This window comes from Clinocottus analis, unplaced genomic scaffold, assembly GCF_023055335.1.
Source record: "Clinocottus analis isolate CAN_PGR_092001 unplaced genomic scaffold, fCliAna1.0.p SCAF_5, whole genome shotgun sequence".
NCBI classification, from domain to species: domain Eukaryota; kingdom Metazoa; phylum Chordata; class Actinopteri; order Perciformes; family Cottidae; genus Clinocottus; species Clinocottus analis.
This window is the reverse complement of record NW_027176207.1, coordinates 21,650,251-21,672,750: the sequence shown is the minus strand read 5'-3', so window position 1 is coordinate 21,672,750 and position 22,500 is coordinate 21,650,251. Positions and strand designations below refer to the sequence as shown.

Below are 22,500 nucleotides of genomic sequence, written 5' to 3'. Positions count from 1 at the left end.
TAAAAAAAAAATCTGCAGTTGATTATTTCCATAAAAATGATTATTTTTTTTACTGTTTTATTCATGTTTTTATAAACACAATACTTTTAATTGGAGCGGTCTATATACATTCATGTTCCACACGTGGACATAGCTGCAATAATTCATGCATCAGATTATAAACGGATATTTTTGCCTCCATTTACTTTCATTCATCGAGACTTTTCTAACTTTTGGAGGATTCTTGATGTATAAATGATATATAATTATATATGAATGATAATTTTAGAGAGGTAAAGTATTCTGAGAACAAACTTGTTGATAGAAAATTGCCTTTAAACGTGAAATTATATTTCTTACATTTAAAGGTTGTTTTCTCGATATAAGTTTGTTCTCAGACTCTTAAAAGAATACTTTGCCTCACTAAAATGATAATTTATACATAATTATACATCACTTTTCACGCCTCCACTGTCAGCAACGAATCGCCCCAAGAAACGGAGAAAAGTCTGGATGAATGGAAGTAAATGGAGGCAAAAATATCCGTTTATAATCTGCTGAATAAGGTAAAAAAAAAAAGAAAAATGTAGACATATCTATATGTACATATTTATATATACATCACCATGAAACTTCTGGAGTTGACTACTAACATGAAGATGATTAGTTGCATTTATTCATGCATCACATAATAAACTGATATTTTGCCGCCATTTACCTCCATTCATCGAGACTTTTCTCCGTTTTGGGGGATTATTATAATTATATATCATTTCTATATCAATGACTCTTTACAGTGGGCGAAGCAAAGAATCCCCCAAAAAAACAGAGAAAAGTCTCAATGAATGGAAGTAAATGGAGGCAAAATATCCGTTTTGGTGGAAAAGGTAAAAAAAAAAAAAAAAATTAAAGTATATATATCATCATGAAACTTCTGGAGTTACTGACATGAAGATGATTAATTGCATTTATTCATGCATCAGATAATAAACTGATATTTTTGAGTCCATTTACTTCCATTCATCCAGACTTTTCTCCGTTTTGGGGGATTATTATAATTATACATCATTTCTTTATGTATATATGAGGACGGATGAACGTGACGTAGATTCCTTTAATAAATCAAAGTGAACGTCTCACATGAAGGAAATAAAGAAGGAAAGAAACAAACGGAGGAGACGGACGGAGGCAGATCACAGGCAGAAGGAGGGATGATGAAAGAAGGATGCAAGAGGAGGAGAAGGAGGCGACAGCTGCTCACGGAGAGTTTAATCATCTTCACCTTCACCTCCGCCGAACTCACCCTCTCTCACTCATCCCCCACTCTCTGTTTCTCTCCTCCTTCCTCCTCCTCCTCTCTCCTTAGAGGAGGCCACTCCTTCCTCACACCCTCCTGTCCTCTTCTCCCTTCTTTTCCAACTGCGTCCTTGCTTCATCTCCTTCCTTTGCTCTCTCCTTTCCTTCTTTTCTTCTCCTCTCCCTGTCTTTAGTTCCTCTCCTCCTTTCCCTTTCCCCCTGCTATCTCCTCACAATCTCTCCTTTCCTTTCCCTTATCCCGCTCTCTTCCCTTTCCTTCCTACGTCCTTTTATGTGCACTTCATTGACTCACACTTTTATTTTCTGTTCCCTCACTTCCTCTCCTCTACCCCTCCTCCTCCCTCCTATGTCCTCGCCTCCTCCCTCCTCCATGAGTTCACTGGAGTGGAACAGTTCAGTATTAGCTCTGAAATTAGCAGCAGTCCCTCGTTAAAGAGTTGGCGCGCACACACACACACACACACACACACACACACACACACACACACACACACACACACACACACACACAGTGTTAATGGTGTAAAAGCTGCTGCCACCTTGGAGACACAAAATTACTTGAGCCCGTCTTTCTCTTCATGTCTTTATCATTTCTTCTTCTCTCTCCAATCATCCCTCTCTCTCTCTCCCTCCCTCCCTCCCTCTCTCCTTCCTTCCCTCTCTCTCTCCCTCTCTCCCTCTCTCTCTCTCTCTCTCTCTCTCTCTCTCTCTCTCTCTCTCTCTCTCTCTCTCTCTCTCTCTCTCTCTCTCTCTCTCCTCGTCCTCCTGTAACCTTCAAACAAAGAGTCAACTCTCTCTCCTCTCTGGCTGACAGCCAGCGGACGGAGAGAGAGTCTTCCTCCCCTGACAACGTCCATCATCCTCCTCCTCCTCCTCCTCTTCCTCATCCCTCCATCCCTCTCTCCTCCCTCTTCTCTTACTTTTGTCCTTTTCTTACCTCCTCTTCATCTCTGATCTATACACACTTTCTGACCCTATTCCCTTCCTTTCCTAACTTTACAACTCTTCTCTTCTTTTCTGTTGTTTTTAATCTCATTGTTCTTTCTTTGTCTTCTTTCATCCTGTCATCTTTTCATTTCCTTCTCTTCCTCTTTTCCGTGCAACTTCTATATTGCGTTTTGATGCATCACCTTTTTAAAGCGTCGCTCTCCTTTCTTTAGCTCCTCCCGGCTCCTCCTTTCCTTTCCTCTCTCCTCGTCTCTCCCCTTTACTTCTCTTTCCTTTCCTTCTCTCCTTTCCTTCTCTCCTCTTTCCACCTCTCTCTCTCTCTCTCTCTCTCGTTCATTCTTCCTGTCTTCCGCGGCGAGAGGAGCTCCAACACGAGCAGCGAGGTGATTAAGATCTCTTCCTCTCTTCCTTCATGCGTCTGTAGAAACGTACACAGTTCACACGACATCATTAACCAAGCCGGTCGCTGTGAATGATGTTATCAAGCGTACACACACACACACACACACACACACACACACACACACACACACACACACACACACACAGCGGTGCAGACCTGTGGATCAGATAACAAGATGGAAGCAGCGCAGGCCAAGACGGAGTCAGGACCTGACAGAGGGATGTCTGGGTCTCTGTGTGTACTTGAGGTAGAGTGTGTTGGCAGGATATCTCTCTTACACACACACACACACACACACACACACACACACACACACACACACACACACACACAGTGTGGTGTAACCTCTCCACAGGCTTTCGAGCTCGACGGCGCTAATTAGTTTGGCAACAGAGTCAGAACAACATACCTTTGGCCTTACAACACCCCCTGCACACACACAGACACACAGACACACACACACACACACACACACACACACACACACACATCTGTATATACAGTCCACACATGCAAGCAGAGCACAGACTGATGAAGTGAGGAGTTGAAGCATCCAGAAGGACTTTTGGTGAAATGCGTCTCGATATGAAATCAATATCACAAACACAACTTTTATCATCTCGACTTTTTACTTTAATTAACACAAAAAACTTTGTGTCAATGACATTAACTAAAGGAAGTTGTTGAATCCTGAAAACAGAAATAACTGAAACTCAGACAATGTCTTGAAAACAACTCAGACACACACACACTCAGAGACACACACACACACACACACACTCAGAGACACACACACACACACACACACACACACACCTGGATCACCCTGAAGCCTGCAGCGACTCATAAACCTGCTGAACCCACCACACACACAAACACACACAAATATATAGACACACACACAAACACACACCAGCCTGATTTCTGTGAGCGGAACTATAACACACCCGGCCCAAGTAGTGATGAAGAGGAGCGTGTGAGGATGAAGAGGAGCGTTTGGTGATGAAGAGGAGCGTGTGGTGATGAAGAGCAGCGTGTGGTGATGAAGAGGAGCGTGTGGTGATGAAGAGGAGCGTGTGGTGATGAAGAGGAGCGTGTGGTGATGAAGAGCAGCGTGTGGTGATGAAGAGGAGCGTGTGGTGATGAAGAGGAGCGTGTGGTGATGAAGAGGAGCGTGTGGTGATGAAGAGGAGCGGGTGGTGATGAAGAGGAGCGTGTGGTGATGAAGAGGAGCGTGTGGTGATGAAGAGGAGCGTGTGGTGATGAAGAGGAGCGTGTGGTGATGAAGAGGAGCGGGTGGTGATGAAGAGGAGCGTGTGGTGATGAAGAGGAGCGTGTGGTGATGAAGAGCAGCGTGTGAGAGGCAGAATGAACTCTTCTCGTGTTTTTGTTGCTTCTATTAACTTCAACAACTTATCAGCTGTTTAGCTCTCAAAGAGGTCAAGACTAGACTCTAGACTAGACTGTAGACTAGACTCTAGACTAGACTGTAGACTAGACTCAAGACTAGACTCAAGACTAGACTCTAGACTAGACTCAAGACTAGACTGTAGACTAGACTCAAGACTAGACTAGACTCAAGACTAGACTCTAGACTAGACACAAGACTAGACTCTAGACTAGACTGTAGACTAGACTCAAGACTAGACTCTAGACTAGACTCCAGACTAGACTGTAGACTAGACTCAAGACTAGACTCTAGACTAGACTCTAGACTAGACTCTAGACTAGACTCTAGACTAGACTGTAGACCAGACTCTAGACTAGACTATAGACCAGAGTGTAGACTAGACTCTAGACCAGACTGTAGACTAGACTATAGACCAGAGTGTAGACTAGACTATAGACTAGACTCTAGACCAGACTGTAGACTAGACTATAGACTGGACTCTAGACTAGACTATAGACTGGACTCTAGACTAGACTATAGACCAGTCAGTAGACCAGACTCTAGACTAGACTCTAGACCAGACTGTAGACTAGACTGTAGACTAGACTCTAGACTAGACTTCAGACTAGACTCTAGACTAGACTCTAGACTAGACTGTAGACTAGACTCTAGACTAGACTGTAGACTAGACTCTAGACTAGACTCTAGACTAGACTGTAGACTAGACTCTAGACTAGACTTCAGACTAGACTCTAGACTAGACTCTAGACCAGACTCTAGACTAGACTCTAGACTAGACTCTAGACTAGACTGTAGACCAGACTGTAGACCAGACTGTAGACTAGACTGTAGACCAGACTCTAGACTAGACTCTAGACTAGACTCTAGACTATACTGTAGACCAGACTGTAGACCAGACTGTAGACTAGACTCTACACTAGACTTAGACCAGACTGTAGACCAGACTGTAGACCAGACTGTAGACTAGACTCTAGACTAGACTCTAGACTAGACTTAGACCAGACTGTAGACCAGACTCTAGACTAGACTCTAGACTAGACTCTAGACTAGACTCTAGACTAGACTCTAGACTAGACTTTAGACTCATAAAAGTTTAAATCCACCTTCAGAACACAAACTAGTTATTTTTCTTTGTCTGGTTCCAGACGGAGCAGAAGCAGCAATATTTTAGAGGCATTTTAATTATCTCTCCGTTTTATCTCTTTCACACACACACACACACACACACACACACACACACACACACACACACACACACACACACACACACACACACACACACACACACACACACACACACTCAGGCTTGAGTTCTTAATCATGGCAGGACCCGGCGGACTCACTGAAGCTTCCAACAAACACAGCTGGCCTCCTGCCTGACCTGCAGACACATTACCAGCTCTCCTGGCCAGATGGACCTGTCTCCGTCTGCGTGTGTGTGTGTGTGTGTGTGTGTGTGTGTGTGTGTGTGTGTGTGTGTGTGTGTGTGTGTGTGTGTGTGTGTGTGTGTGTGTGTGTTGGCGTCTGACACTCGTCCTTGAATGAAGACGTGATGGTCAAAGTGTGTGTGTACTTGAGATCCTAAAAATGAGAAAAAAAGTGTGTGTGTGTGTCTGTGTTTGACTGTGTGTGTGTGTGTGTGTGTGTGTGTGTGTGTGTGTGTGTGTGTGTGTGTGTGTGTGTGTGTGTGTGTGTGTGTTAACTAGCTGGACATCCCATCAGCAGAGCATCTGTGATCTCAGCTCTCCAGAGGGAGTTCCCTGTCAGCCGGACGGAGAACAATGAGACTGGACGAGAGACTTAGAGAAGAACAGAGGGGAGAGAGAGAGAGAGAGAGAGAGAGAGAGAGAGAGAGAGAGAGAGAGAGAGAGAGAGAGAGAAAGTTTCTTTTGTTCTGCGATGATTAGGAATTTTTTTGTGTGTGAGCTACAGGTAGAACAGGTGCTACTATCTCTGTGTGTGTGTGTGTGTGTGTGTGTGTGTGTGTGTGTGTGTGTGTGTGTGTGTGTGTGTGTGTGTGTGTGTGTGTGTGTGTGTGTGTGTGTTAAAATGTCTGAGACAAAGAGAGTCTGAAGGTAATAGCTGGTGTTTCATTCGTCCTCTAAACGTACGATAATATCAACGTAATCATGAACCGGAACGTATAAAAACTGAAGAACTGAATTGTTAATTAAGTTTATATATATATATATATATATATATATATATATATATATATATATATATATATATATATATATATATATATATATATATATATATAATAATAATAAAATACAAGTATAAATGCAAATCCGCCCTGGAGGAAAAAAAACATATTTGGTGTGAAATACAAAAAAGAAACTGAAAAAAGTGACAATACAAAAGATGAAAGTTTAAAATAAAGTATATTTATCTATAATGTATATATGTACTTAATGTATTCCAGTGTTTTATAATCACATATCTTCCTTGTATTTATTCAAACAATAATCTCTTTAAAGATGATTCTTTTCATCACAACGTTAATAAAGTTTTCTCTTCACAGACGTCGTGAACGTAAAGTCTCCGTTAGCTAGGCGGTCGCGCGACGCGGGCGCAGGAAGTAATCGCCACAATAAACCGACTAAAAGGTGGATAATCTTCTTCTCCTTCGCATTATTTTTCCACGCGGAGCACTTACGCAGCGGCAAACAAATTAAGTTTTATTTTCTCTTTTGAGTTTACACACGGAGCCAATTAGTAAATTAGCAACAAGCAGAACAACACGGTGTAAATCTCCCGCTCGCCAACGAGCCGGTGTTTTTATCCACAGAGCCGGTTTAACTGGGCAGTAAAACGCCTCCTTACACTCTTCACCTCGCTTGCTTTTCAATCCCAGCTAATGCAGTCACGCCACAGTAAAAACTCTGCAGCTGATAATTAAAGACTCTATAAAAAAAACAAAGTCTGCTGCAGCGGGAACGCCGAGGAGCTGCAGAGTGTTTGGTCACGAGACCGGGGATCGATCCACCTTAAAAAACTGCTTTCATGGGATCGATCCACCTTAAAAAACTGCTTTCATGGGATCGATCCACCTTAAAAACTGCTTTATGGATCAATCCACCTTAAAAACTGCTTTATGGATCAATCCACCTTAAAAACTGCTTTATGGGATAGATCCACCTTAAAAACTGCTTTATGGGATCAATCCACCTTAAAAACTGCTTTATGGGATCAATCCACCTTAAAAACTGCTTTAAGTGATAGATCCACCTTAAAAACTGCTTTATGGGATAGATCCACCTTAAAAACTGCTTTATGGGATCAATCCACCTTAAAAACTGCTTTATGGGATCAATCCACCTTAAAAACTGCTTTAAGTGATAGATCCACCTTAAAAACTGCTTTCATGAGGATAAACAAACACTGCCCTTGTATTAATACTACTTCTATTACTGCTAATATTGGTAGTACTGTAGTTGGTATCATTGGTACCAGTTTTACTAAGGGTACTTCTACTACTTTTGGTAGTACTGCAGTTGGTATCATTGGTGCCAGGGCTCCTAAAGGTACTTCTACTACTATTGGTAGTACTGTAGCTGGTATCATTGGTACCAGTTCTAAGGGTACTTTACTACTATTGGTAGTACTGTAGTTGGTATCATTGGTACCAGTTCTAAGGGTACTTTACTACTATTGGTAGTACTGTAGTTGGTATCATTGGTACCAGTTCTAAGGGTACTTTACTACTATTGGTAGTACTGTAGCTAGTATCATTGGTACCAGTTCTAAGGGTACTTTACTACTATTGGTAGTACTGTAGTTGGTATCATTGGTACCAGGGCTAGTAAAGGTACTTCTACTACTATTGGTAGTACTGCAGCTGGTATCATTGGTGCCAGTACTACTCAGGGTACTTCTACTGCTGATACTCACAATACCTTTTAAAGTCTGCGGGTCTTAAAACAGCAGGATTTTGAATGGAGTTTGGTGTGACGCTCGCTCACGATAAATACCGAGGTACACGCTCTCTGACTGCACAGAACTCTTTCAATGACATTTTGTGACATTAACACCGTCAGCCGGTGGAGCTCTTTAACTATTATCTGGGCTCAGCCTTGCTCACCGTGCCCCCCCCCCCCCTCCTCCTCCACCCCCTCCTCCACCACGCTCCGGCCCTATCTGAGCGAGGGATTGCCGGCTAAACCTTTTCCATGCGGCAAGTGGACCATGACTGGGGATGAAATAGGCTGAGATCCCGCGGAGAAGGAAAGGGTTGTCGGGGGTGGAGGGGTGGAGGGGTGGAGGAGAGGGGGGGTAATCAGAGAAGGAGACGGGGCGAGCAACAGGTAGAGGTAGTGCAGAGAGAGAGAAAGAGAGAGAGTGCTTTCTAAATGCAGCGTGTCGATCCGACTATCCTCCAAACTGATGGACTTCTGACGCCGGATGAGGAGCCAATCTGAGGGAGACTTTCACAGTCGAATCTCCACAAATAAAGGATGGAGGCGACACCACCGGCAGGATGTGGACCCTATAGCCCGTCTGTCTGCATCCCCGTCTGTCTCCACCCCCCCGTCTACCCGTCTTTCTGTCAACCGGGACAACCGGTCCGACGTCCGACGGCCTTTTCAGCCGTCTCGTCTCGCTCTTTGTTCACTTCCTGTTTCTCCTCGTGTCGCTCTTTCCCCGTTCGTCTCTTCGTCTTCGTCTCTTCGTCTTCGTCCTTCTCTCACGTCAGGGTCCAGGTTGCCCATTACGCGACAGCAATGCAGCAACGCTGAGAAACGCAACCCAGGACAGAAATACTGAGAATATAAATAGAACAAACAAACAATATGCGGCGTAATGCACAATATTCTGTTTGTTATCCAGGAGTTAGGAGGTGTAAATAATGCATCAACGCACACAGAGGGATGGAACCGACGACCCGCAGTGTTTCTGTTCATTCCTCGAGTGAAACAGGAAGTTAATGTTGACGACCGTCTTTTCTTTAAGTTAAAATAGTTTTGTTGCCTAAAGGATTTTTTCCTGTGAGGATCTTTTCTTGGACGTTGGATTATATAATTCTTCTTGTTTGTTTTTTTTACTTTTTGGTTGTGTGTAAATTAAAGATGTTGAGTTTAAAAAAGTACGAGAATCAAAAGTCAACACATTATATTTTCTCCACAGAAGTTGCTCAAACCGGTGTTTTTAATATTTCATAAGGACGTGGTTCATATTATGGATTATGGGTTCTTCACGGGGTAAACGGTCTTTTTTACAGACACATTTGAAGGCAGCAGAACCGACACCAGACAGTGAAGCTTCTGTTTGTCACCGAGCCGCCGCTTCCTGCTTCCCATAGACATCAATGCAGCGTCACGCTTCTGCTGCTCGCTATACGTCCACTTAAGATTCACCTCCTCTTCCTCACCTCCTCCTCCTCCTCTTCCTCCTCCTCCTCCTCTCAGACTCTGAGTGTACAAATATATAGATAGATAGATGTTTTATGATCACCTTAAAGAACATTCTATGTGTGTTCTACTGGTGTGTGTGTGTTCTACTATGTGTGTTCTACTATGTGTGTGTTCTACTGTGTGTGTGTTCTACTGTGTGTGTGTTCTACTGTGTGTGTTCTACCTTTAAACGACTAAAGCGGCTTCTCGGTTTTGTTATTATGACAAACACGTTTAAAATGTATAAAACGTACAAATGATACATATGTACGACTGTTAAAACAGAACGTAATGGACTAGAACCCAGTAGAACACAACAGAATAGAACCCAGGAGAGTAGAACAGAATACAGTAGAACCCAGTAGAGTAGAACCCAGTAGAGTAGAACCCAGTAGAGTAGAACCCAGTAGAGTAGAACAGAATACAGTAGAACCCAGTAGAGTAGAACCCAGTAGAGTAGAACCCAGTAGAGTAGAACCCAGTAGAGTAGAACCCAGTAGAGTGGACAGATCAGAGTGAAGCGAGTGCAGTGGAGCTGGGAGTGGATGTGGACACACACTCATGTTTATTCATGCAGCCATGAGCTGCAGACCTGCAAGGTGACTGGCTGTCACACACACACACACACACACACACACACACACACACACACACACACACACACACACACACACACACACACACACACGTATGCAGGTGCAGGAAAAGACAAACACTCACACATCTGGCCTGTCTATCACCTTGGATCAGGGAGATAGAGGGGCGTGTGTGTGTGTAGTTGTGTGTGTGTGTGTGTAGTTGTGTGTGTGTGTGTGTGTGTGTAGTTGTGTGTGTGTGTACTTGTGTGTGTGTGTGTGTGTGTGTGATGGCAGAAAGTAAACAACAAAAGCAGCTCATTCAGTCAGTCGCTACATGTTCTACTGTTACTAGCTTTACTGCTGCGTTCACTCTGAACACACACACACAGCTACACAACTACACACACAACTACACACCTACACACACACCTGTGTCCTTCTGTCTGTGACAGATGTGTGATAATTGCATCATGTCTGCAGCGTTTCTCTTTCCCACATCATGAAAAACTGAATATTGACGAGACAAAGCGGCTCGTAGATTTTATTTTGTGTTATAAACCGTTTATTAAATATTAATTAATTTAACGTGTAAATACACGTCTGCAGACCTCGCCGACCCTTTAAGGAATAAACACACAATGTAGGATTGTGTGTTTATGTGGCTGCTGTGTGTGTGTGTCTAGTTAATATTTCACACTAACCTTACAGGCATGTGAGAGTTTATTAATTATGGCTTAAAATGTGAAGCAGAGACGCTCATGAATAAAAGCAGCCGCTGCCGACTGTCAGTCACACACTGCAGCGGCCAACAGCTGGATCACACACACACACACACACACACACACACACACACACACACACTGACGGTGAGTGATGCGGCTGCAGCTGCTCAGTTGTTTGTGTTTCAGAAACTAAACTAGTGAATACTGAACGTTTAAAATGAACTTAAACCAAAGAGATCTGTCTTGTGTGTGTGTGTGTGTGTGTGTGTGTGTGTGTGTGTGTGTGTGTGTGTGTGTGTGTGTGTGTGTGTGTGTGTGTGTGTGTGTGTGTGTGTGTGTGTGCTTCAGGCTTCTACATCTCGCGTTACGGCTCTACTTCACTTCCCTTTGATCTTTTTTATTTAAAAAGAGTGTCTTTAAGCCCCGCCCCCTCCGCTCTGACATCAGAGCGCTGGCTGCAGGCGCCGCCTCATGTTTTTATAATATATTTACACTAATTGAAAATCCTCCAATTCCTCGACATCACGGGATTATTGAAGCAGATTTTCATCCTCCATATATATATATATATATATATATATATATATATATATATATATATATATATATATATATATATATATATATATATATATATATATATATATATATATAAATATATATTATCTCTCCTGTTATGGATTTAAAACAAATAATAATTAACTTAATAAATCAGTATATTAAGTAATTAGTTTAAGTCTGTATTAAGTAAGTATATTAAGGACATAATAGGTTAGTATATTAATTAAGTATTAAGTCAGTATATTAAGTTAGTATATCAAGTACATATTAAGTAAGTACAAATAATAATGAACTTAATAAATCAGTATATTAAGTAATTATTAACTCAGTATATTTAAGTAATTAGTTTAAGTGCCTATTAAGTCGGTATAGTAATTATACCTTAAGTCAGTATATTAAGTATGTATTAAGTAAGAATAATAAGTACATAATAAGTCAGTATATTAAGTATTTATAGAGCTATTAGTGTTATATATTTTAGCTATTAGTGTTATGTATAATTTTACACATGTTCTCATCACATGTTCTCATCACATGTTCTCATCACATGTTCTCATCACGTGTTCTCATCACGTGTTCTCATCACGTGTTCTCATCACATGTTCTCATCACATGTTCTCATCACATGTTCTCATCACATGTTCTCATCACATGTTCCCATCACGTGTTCTCATCACATGTTCTCATCACATGTTCTGACCTGCAGCAGAATCTAAAACAAGCCTTGAAGGAAACGGATCCGTCAGGATTAATCTTCAGATTACCTTCAAACTGGAGCTTTACAGATTGAAGCTTCCTGCAGCTGCAGGAAGCTCGTCTTCCTCAAAGAGGAAGACGAGCTTCAGCGCGCGGCTTTAAACCAACAACGCGCTGGAGAAATGTCTATAAAACACTTTCCTGCTGTCAGAGGCTGCATGGCGGAGCAGAGGCTCCTCACGTCTTCCTGGTGGGAGGAGGGGGAGGGGGCGGGGGGGGGTTTGGTGAAGGGGGTGATGGGAAAAAAGTGCCGCGGGCAACAGCGAGCAGCGGCGCGGCGGGAAGAGACGAGGTGAAAGTCAAACCTCTTCACTGCAAACAAAACCTCGGGAATACGAGGAAGTAAATACATGATGTCTGAGTGTTTGTTCTGGTTTGACTGATTCCTTTGTGTGGGGGGGGGGGGGGGGGGAGGGAGGAGGGAGGAGGAGGGAGGAGGAGGAGGGAGGAGGAGGAGGGAGGAGGAGGAGGGGGAGGCGCCACAGGTGAGCAGCCGTCCTGTGAGGCGGGAGACTTGTTCAGTTATGAGGACGGATCCACGAGGCCAGGAGGGAGGAGGCTGTCGCTTTTTAACACTTTCGTTTTTCAACACTTTTCGGAGTCGCTCGGGGCCGCCGCCGCCGCCGCCGCCGCCGCCGCCGAGCGTCAAAGACACGACGAACGTCAACGTTTTGACGGCGGGCCGAGCGGGGATTAGCATGCGTGAGGAGCGAGAAGAGAAAGCTGCGGTGCGGTTTTGTTTTGGGGGAAATAAACAGAGGCCGAGTGAGGAGTTGAAACGATCGTCTCGCTCTTATTCTCTCTCTTCGCTGACGATGGAACGCTCTTTACCTCCAACGCCACGGCGGCAGGAGGAAGTTATGCTGACGTACACCAGAACTTCTGGTCCAACCACTGCAGCCAACGAATGGAGGAGACGCAGGGGGGCGGGGTTTAGGGGCGGGGTTTAGGGGGTTTGGGATTTTTGGGGGCAGGGTTTAAATGTTTTGGGGGCGTGGTTTGGGAGTTTTGGGGGCGTGGTTTGGGTGCAAGGTTTTGGGGCATGGTTTGGAGGCGGAGTTTGGGGGCGAGTTTGGGGGCGTGGTTTAGGGCCGTGGTTTGGGGTGGGGTTTAGTAGCAAGAGATTGAGCAAAAAGAGGCGGGCTTTACAACTCTACCGCTGACTTCCTGTTTTCGATGCCAGTCGATGTGTACAAGACATCAATATTTGTGTTTTTTTATTCCGGTGATCTATATCTTTTAGTTTTTTCCATCGTCCTCGTCCAACAGAAGGAGCTCGACGTCTGCGTTCAATCTTTTTTTTGTCATTTTTACCCGTTAATTAAATATTTAAAGTGTTAATTGTAAAAAAAAAAAAGATGGTGGATCCCTGAGGTGTAACTGATGAGTCACGCTCCCCTAGAGGATTCTGGGACATTTAAAAAGTGAAATCTTCGCGGATTAAAGAGAAGAAGAGGGATCCAGGAGCACAGGAAGTGGCGTTTCATGTCTTCCTGTTTGATGCTGTGCAGTAAACAAAGCTGCTCAGGTGATTCTCTTCAGCTGAAAACTCGTTTCCACTGATTCGTTTCAAACGAACTTCATCAAACATTCTGACTGTTGATCTGAGAGACAATCAGACTGATGAGCCTCAAGATCAATGCTGCCGGACTACAAACACCGCATCAGGACTTCAAAAGGCCTCTCACACACACACACACACACACACACACACACACACACACACACACACACTTCTAAGTCTATACAATCTATTATTAACATGTTTCCTGCCAGACAAAGACACACACGATAAAAAATAGAGAAATAAAAGACAAAATAAGAAAAGGTTAAATTATTGAACTCCGTGCAGCCGTCTGTCAAAAAATAAAAAAAAAGGCGCACAGAGGAAGAGGAGGAGAATTTTATATTGTTCTCCTTTTTTTTGAAAGGTGGAAAGTCGGTTGAACAGAAAGTCAAGGTGAGGAAGAGAGAAGCTTCAAAGAGATGAAGGTGAAGAAAGTCGACTGAAACGACACGGAAGAGAAAAGAGTTCAGGACGCATCAAACCGACAGGAGAGGAAGAGGAAGAGGAAGGAGGAGAGGAAGAGGAAGAAGATGATGGAGGAGAGGAAGAGGAAGGAAAGAATCATGTGACGAAGGAGAGAGGAGAAGAGGTTGGATAGGAAACACAGGAAGGACTAGCGGAGGAAAGAGGAGGAAGAATGGAAAGCAGAAGGAAAACACAGGGGAGGAAGAGGAGGAAGATGAAGAAGAGGAGGATTTATGTGTTTTTAGAGCCGTCAAGTCTGAAGGACAGACCTCGGGCGAGTCAGCACACCTGCTGCACTAATACTCTCTCTCTCTCTCTCTCTCTCTCTCTCTCTCTCTCTCTCTCTCTCTCCTCACTCTCTCTCTCTCTCTCTCTCTCTCTCTCTCTCTCTCACTCTCTCTCTCTCTCTCTCCTCTCTCTCTCTCTCTCTCTCTCTCTCTCTCTCTCTCTCTCTCTCTCTCTCTCTCTCTCTCTCTCTCTCTCTCTCTCTCTCTCCTCATCAGCAGAACAATCACATGATCAGATATATTCATGTGTAACCACACACACCAATCTCTCTCTCTCTATAAGTGCTGTTTATGTGTGTGTGTGTGTGTGTGTGTGTGTGTGTGTGTGTGTGTGTGTGTGTGTGTGTGTGTGTGTGTGTGTGTGTGTGTGTGTGTTAGAAGAAAATAAGCAAGGCTCTCTCTAGTACATCTGTCTCTTTTAGTTTACAACCACTCTGCTTGCATACACACACGCTCGCGCACACATACACACACACAGACACGCACACACACACACACACACAGTACCCCTGCTTAGGCAGAAATGTGCATGTATGTATAAATACACATTTCCACAGAGAGATACACACACATGTAATTAAACTAAACACACACACACACACACACACACACACACACACACACACTAACCAGAATAGACAGGTGGAGTGTATATCAAGGGCCTCTGTGACCACCCAGCTCCTCCACCATTTATCTCAATTTCACCTTTTGGACACACACACACACACACACACACACACACACACACACACACACACACACACACACACACACACTTTACATAAAAGATATATCCAGCAAAAGACAGACATACATAAACACACACGAAGAAGAAGAGGTGGAAAAGGAAGAGGGGGTGGAGGAGGAAGATGAGAAGAGTTGTGAAGAGGAAGAAGAGATGAAGGAAGAGAAGGAGGTGGATGAAGAGGAGGTGGAAGAGGAAGAGGAGGTGGAAGAGGAAGAAGAGGTGGAAGAGGAAGAAGAGGTGGAAGAGGAAGAGGAGGTGGAAGAGGAAGAGGAGGTGGAAGAGGAAGAGGAGGTGGAGGACAACACTGTGTCCTCACAGTGATAGTAAAACATGGAGGCTGAACTTGTTGCTCATAAAGATGTTTATGTTTAACGGTCCTCACAAACACAGTAAAGTCCTGAAGTCTGAAACACACGAGTGTGACCTTTCCCTCTGAACTCTTTATGTCTCTTCTTCCACCTTTAAACCATAAAAACATATAAAATATGTATAAAAACATATAAAATATGTATAAAAACATGTAATACAAATACAACATGTTTTATTGTCGTGTTTGTGTTTCATTGTCTTCTGATGTTCATGAAACTGAGCAGTTTAACATCGAAGTCAGACCATCAGACGTGTGGGACACAACTGTGTGTGTGTGTGTGTGTGTGTGTGTGTGTGTGTGTGTGTGTGTGTGTGTGTGTGTGTGTCCTACATGGTGTTAAGCTCGCCCTATAATGAGCTATTAACTGCTGCCTCCTTTCAGCTCTCCGGCTGACTCCGACACAAATCCCTCCTTTATTCTCCACTACTGTAATCCACCACACACACACACAGACACACACACACGCACACACACACACACACACACACGGAGCACAACATCAACCACAATGCATCACTTCCTGGTGTCAAATCCCTTCTTCTCTCTGTTCTCTGACAAAAGACCTCTGAGGAGGAGGAGAGGAGGAAGAGGAGGAGGAAGAAGAGGAGGAAGAGGAGAGGAGGAAGAAGAGGAGGAGGAAGAGGAGGGAGGGATGACTGAGATGTAGTGCAGTAAAAAGTACTATACATACCTCTGAGATGAAGTACAATAGGGATAGTTAACTATGATATAGATGTAGAAAGTACTCACGTACTAGTGCATTCATTCTATACTGTACTGAAGTACTAAAGCGATGTATTTGTACCTCTCAGTATTGCTAACCTTCATCCTAAATACTTCACAAGTGAAATAAAACTTCTTCCTCCCATCACATCAAACCAACAACGAAACCAGTTCAGCGAACCAGCCACACCGCTCAGCTCAAGAAAACACACAATACTACCACTACTACCGAATACCACTAGTATTACTTCTACTACTGCTACTGCTACGGGGAGCGCACACAAACGTTACCATGGTGAGGAGGTATGCTGCTGCTGGCCGGCCAGGTGAAGCGTCTCGTCTTGGGCCGGGCGGCGGAGCAGCTGCCTGCATTAGCCGGCCGCTCCCAGTAGGGGTCACTGTGGAGCACACACAAAACGTGAAGAGGTTCTTTAACGACAGCCGGAAGAGACAAGGAAGGAAGGAAGGAAGGAAGGAAGGAGAGGATGAAGGAGAGGAGGAAGGAGAGGAATTATTCACTTTGCATCCAGTTTAAGGACATGTAAAATAAGTAGCAGCACAATATATTTAGACAATGTGGCTCCAGCTTCACGTGGAGCGGTCGGGCATTTTAACTCAGTGGGCAAAAAAAAATAAATAAATAAACCTTCATGACCTTGTGAGCTTCTAAAAAATCTCAAACTGAATCAGCAGCCTGATCCCAAACACAACATGGGTGGATAGGAAGTGGGCGTGGTCGCCGTGATGTCACTCATTGACTTCAGCGTTTTTTGACGTCGCCATCTTGGTTTTTTTTTTCTTTTTGAAACCAGTGAACAGGAAGTGACGAATTAGGACCGAGAAGGAGCGACGTAGAGAAGCCGTAAAGGTCTCTAGTGGATCTGTCAATCACCTTGTAGCCCCGCCCCTAAAGCGTCCCCTTCTTCATGGTCTGTTTGACGCTAAATGGAACGTCATTTACTAAATTACAATCATGCTACAAGGTCTGATGGAGACCTGTCAATCACACAGAACGTTAGAGAAAAGTAGTAGAAGTAGAAGTAGTAGTAGTAGTAGCAGTAGTAGTACCTCACTGGAGTACTACTAGTGGCACTACGCTAAATGTTACACTGATGTAAATACAGCGTTTAGAGGCTAAAAGTAGGGGTTGAACACAAAGTAGATCACAATATTATATGTTGTGATTATGTATCAATTTAATAAAAGTAATCAATCATGATTAATAATGTTTAAAGCAGTCAGCAGCTCAGTAAAGTAGTGCTCTGCTGTTCGAGGAACGGTGGAGAACGCTAACGCAGATCCCTCCGCTGTGATTGCACTTTTTATCCGACTCTTTGCAGATGATGGTGTGCTCTTTATAGTATGACCGTTTTCATTTAATTACATATTTAAAATGATTGCAATGCATCGCCTTGCTTGCACTATCACAATATATGCTCACAGTATCACAATATATGCTTACAGTATCACAATATATGCTCACAGTATCACAATATATGCTTACAGTATTACAATATATTGAAAAGTAACCTCTGTATTGTGGTGTCATCGTATCTCCAGATTCTCTTCAACACTCAGCGCTACTAAAACGGTTAAAAAAAAACAAAATGGATTATTTTTTAAATGTAAAAAAATGTGTTGTATGTATTTAACAAACTGTGTTTCAAAATGTAAAGTATGTATAATATGTATTCATTGAGTTTAACACACATTTGTGCTCCTTTAAGGCCGTTATGACTCGGGTGATAATGTGCCTGAGTGGTGCGTTAGAGTGAAACATGTTGCTCATGTTGGCCTTCATCATTAATACATTTCATTCAATATGAGTGTAAGAAACATGAAATAAGGAGCTGAAATAAACTGACACATATTGCACGCTTGATGGAATAAGATGATTTAACAACCTGGAAAGAAGACGAAAACTTGGATGTCGGAAAGTCCAAGAAATGTGCAACGAAACGATTGCTTTTATTTTATCTCACCGGAAATAAAACTCTGCTATTTATTAATCATCTCAAAAACAAAAATGTACATTATGGAATATCCATTTCATGGAATATCCTTCACTTCTAAGAACAAGAACAGACTGGAGAGGTTTACAAGAAATTTATCTTTTTCTGGCCATTTTGAGAGTTTAATGAACCCCAAATGTGAAGCTCCAGGTCCTCAACCAGCTCAAAGGAAGAACAGTTGTAAAGCTTTTCTCACCAGCAGAGCTGTTTTCTGCTCTGTGACGTCACTGCACAAGGGTTTCCAAGGATTTCAAGGGGTTTTAAGTTTTTTTTTAAGGATTTCAAAGGATTTTCTGGGATTTTTTAAGAATATTTAAGGGTTTCTTGAAGGACTTTTAAGGATTTTCAAGGAGTTGTACGGGTTTTCAAGGGTTGTTAAAGGTTTTTTGAAGGATTTAAAGGATTTTCTAAGATTTTTTAAGGATATTTAAGGGTTGCTTAAAGGACCTTTAAGAGTTTTTACGGGTTTTCAAGGGTTTTTTTAATCATCCATTCAACACAACACAATGTACCATCATCACTGGAGTGCTGCTGCTGGTAACGGGCCTCTATACACCTCTGTAGATATTGAATCAAGAACCAGACGTTTCCACCTGGAATAATCTTTCACACACACATCAACAATCTTTAGAGTGTGTTCGTGATTCATTTCAGAACATTTCTCAGTGACCCCAAACCTTTGAGCGGTGGTGAACATTTGGCCAGTGATTTCAGAGAGAGGCGTTTGCCCGGTCAACTGAATCTTGTTTTAAATACTGAAGAGAAATAAACGCCGCGGCCCGACAGGCGACAGGCGGGACGCCGCCCGTCCGGACGGCGAGACGCAGACACACAAAGCAGCGCCCCGAAAGTGACTATGCGCAGTGAATTATTGGAGTTTTACACACACCGCCAAAAAAGACAGGCTGTCAAAACCCATGCCGGAATGGATTTTTCATACCGAGAGAGAGGGAGAATAAAAGAGAGGAGGGGAAAAAAATAAAAGAGAGCGGGGCGAGAGACACCGGCAGAGACAGCGAGAGAGAGAGAGCCGGGGGAGGCAGCGAAGCGGCGCCGGCTTGCAGGAGAACATTAGCTGCACGGTGTAGCGCTCCATAAAAACCATTGACATTGTCGGTCTTGCTTTGTGGACGAGTATTATTGTAAAACACAGTTTTCTGAGGCGAGCCGGCCGCTATTGTTCTTGTCAGAGGGGTGAAGCGAGGGCAGTGGCGGCTTCACTTACTTCTGTTTTAAAGCCGGGAGAGAGAGAAGGAGGGAGGGAGGGAGGGAGGGAAGGAAGGAGGGAAGGAGAGGTTCAAATTAAACCAGCGAGATGTAAGTCCAGAGATTGTATTACTTTTTTTTCTGATTTGATCTCTTGATGCATGACTGGGGAACATAGCGCTGCTGTCGAGGGAGCGGGGACGACGACCGGCGAACAACACCAAACAACAAAAACACAATAAAAAGAAGAAGAGGAAGGAGGGAGAGGAGGAGGAGGAGGAGGAGGAAGAGGAGGAGGTTTGTTCTCCGTGAGCTGGCTGTACTTTACTGATTACACAGCGAGACGCAGTCGGTTTGATCAGATCAACATCCAGTCAGTCAGCCAGACGCAAACCAGAGGACTGTTACAGGATGCGACCTCCTTCGTGTCGGGGGGACAAACGCATCAGGACGTCCCGTTATCAAAAGTATGACATCATCTCGTCCCAAATGTGTGTTTAAAAGTTTAAACAGGAGGCTTTGCTGCTAATTGTTGTTCCAAACGATTTCTTTAAGTGGTTTCTTCAGTCGAGGACGTTACAAAGCTGAGATGGAGAAAGTACTCACGTATTAGTACATTCACTCTATACTGTACTTAAGTACTACAGCGATGTATTTGTACCTCTCAGTACTGCTAACCTTCATCCTAAATCCTTCATAAGTGAAATAAAACTTCTTTAACAGAAGTTGATCAAACCAACAACGAAACCAGTTTAGCGAACCAGCAACACCGCTCAGATCCAAGAAAACACACAATACTACCACTACTACCAATAATACTACTACAACTACTTGCTCTACTACTTCTACTACGGGGAAGCGCACACACACGTCGAATGAGGACGCGTATATTGTGACAGAAAACAAAGAAATCACCGGTTTCCTTCATCAACATCGCGTTTCGGGCGGCCATCTTGCTTTTTGGTGCAACCAGAGAACAGGAAGTGACCGAATATGGACAGAGGCGGAGCGACGTAGAGACGGCGCATACGTCTCTGGTGTCGACCTGTCAATCACCTTGTAGCCCCGCCCCTAAAGCGCCCCCTGCTGTTTGACACGTCACCGATGACGCCAGTGTGACTCCTTTTTACTCCCTCGCTTTAAACTCTTCCTCCATCCCTCTTTCCTTTATCTTCCTCGCACCCTTCCACCCTTCTTCTCCGTCTCTCTTCCTCTTTACACCTCACTCCCTTCATCCCTAATCAGTTTCCTTCACCAGCACCATTTACTTCCCTTGATTTCCATCCTTTCCTCCCTAATTGTCCTTTTCATCCCTCTCTCTCTCTCTCTGTCTCTCAATCCATCTTCTTTCCTCTGTATGACTCCCTCCTCCTCCTCCTCTCCTTGTTTCTCCTCTCTTTACAACTCACTCCATCCCCTTGCATCGTCAAATATATTTACCTCCGTGCTTCTCTTTTATTATTTTACTCCATCCCTCCTTTTCCGCTAAAGTCCTTTCCTCCTCCCTCCATCTCTCTTCTTTACCTTCGTCCCTCGTTTATCTACTTACAAATCACTCGCTCTCTTTCCTTCCTCCCTCCTTCCCACCTTACATCCTCCTCTCTTGTTCTGCTTCCACTCTTCATCATCCCTCCATTCTCTCTTTTTCTCTTTCATCAATCTGTCCATTAGTTCCAGATTGATGCCTTCAGGTGTCTCGCTGTCATTTTGGAAAGTGGTCGAGTAACTGCACTGCATCAAACACACACACACAGAAAATCAACTATACACACACTAAATGAACACAACAACAACGATGCGACTACACACACACACACACACACACACACACACACACACACACACACACACACTCTCTCTCTCTCTGGTGCACAAGCAGAAATTCAATAACCTGAGTATAAACAGAGTCGCTCGCTTGCGCACGCCGACACACACACACAAAGACAGACTCATGGGTAAATGCACACTGAGATGAACATAAGCAAGTAAACAAACACACACACGCACACACAGTGGAAATACACACTCCATCAGGCCAAAATGGCAGTGGTGGGAGGCAGTACAATGGGTATTGCCGGGCGCCGGCAGAGCTAAATTGCAGACAGCGAAGGGGAGATCTGGGCCATTTTTCAAGGCCGACTATATATTACAAATTGGCTACCAGGGCATTGTCTTAGAACACACACACACACACACACACACACACACACACACACACACACACACACACACACACACACACACACACAAAGTGAAAAACTAATCCTGGCTTGTCCTGTTGTAGCCCAAAGAGTCGCAGAAATCTGCCCTTTTCCCTCTTTTTCGACCGTTTCCCCAGAATAAACCATGTGATTGAAAATGTGTCAGTTTAGCGAACAGCGAGGACGCCACACACACACACACACACACACACACACACACACACACTTGTGTTCCCCTGGTTACTGTGCACCTCCGTTTGTTATGAGAATGTTCAACACTTCCAGGGTGAGGGTCAAATCCACACCCTGTGGTACACACACACACACACACACACACACACACACAGGTAAAACACACCTGCACACACAGACACACACTTTGTCCCCAGCTGGCCCGGGTGTTGTGGTCCGGCTTTAGCCGCTCGGTCTCGCTCCGGCGCCGCAGTAAAGCTGGAGGAGAGTTTGACTGCAAAACTAAATCCCTTTCAGAAACACACCAAGTTCTTTAACTATCTTTGTGAGGACCGAGCGGAGCTTCAGATCTCAACACTGAAGATAGTTTTTTTACAATCCAGCTCATCTAAGGAAAGTCAAGACATTCGTCTCAGCAAACAGGACTTCACTTCATCGTTTTAGAACGTTTTAGACGCTTGTGTTGAATTGTAATCATTTTGAATCACGACGACGAACGATCCCCAAATTTAAACATGTTCGTTCTTGAGTTTCGGTGGAAGTTCCTGCCAAATTTGGAGAAAATCACTCGAGGCGTTGCTGAGATATCGCACAATATCTCAAGGTTTAGACTTGATGAAATATGAATATCTTAAAGATGTAATTGTGCAGAGTTCTG

At 43.7% G+C, this 22,500-nt stretch overlaps 1 protein-coding gene across 1 annotated transcript in view; it reads right to left on the bottom strand.

The window, feature by feature from the left end:
- Positions 1-22,500, bottom strand: part of LOC137802196 (neuronal PAS domain-containing protein 3) — a 218,638-nt gene that overhangs the window by 139,478 nt on the left and 56,660 nt on the right. The window contains 2 exon segments of the mRNA XM_068599854.1: positions 16,523-16,569; positions 16,572-16,629. Coding sequence (XP_068455955.1) covers positions 16,523-16,569; positions 16,572-16,629 — 105 coding nt within the window.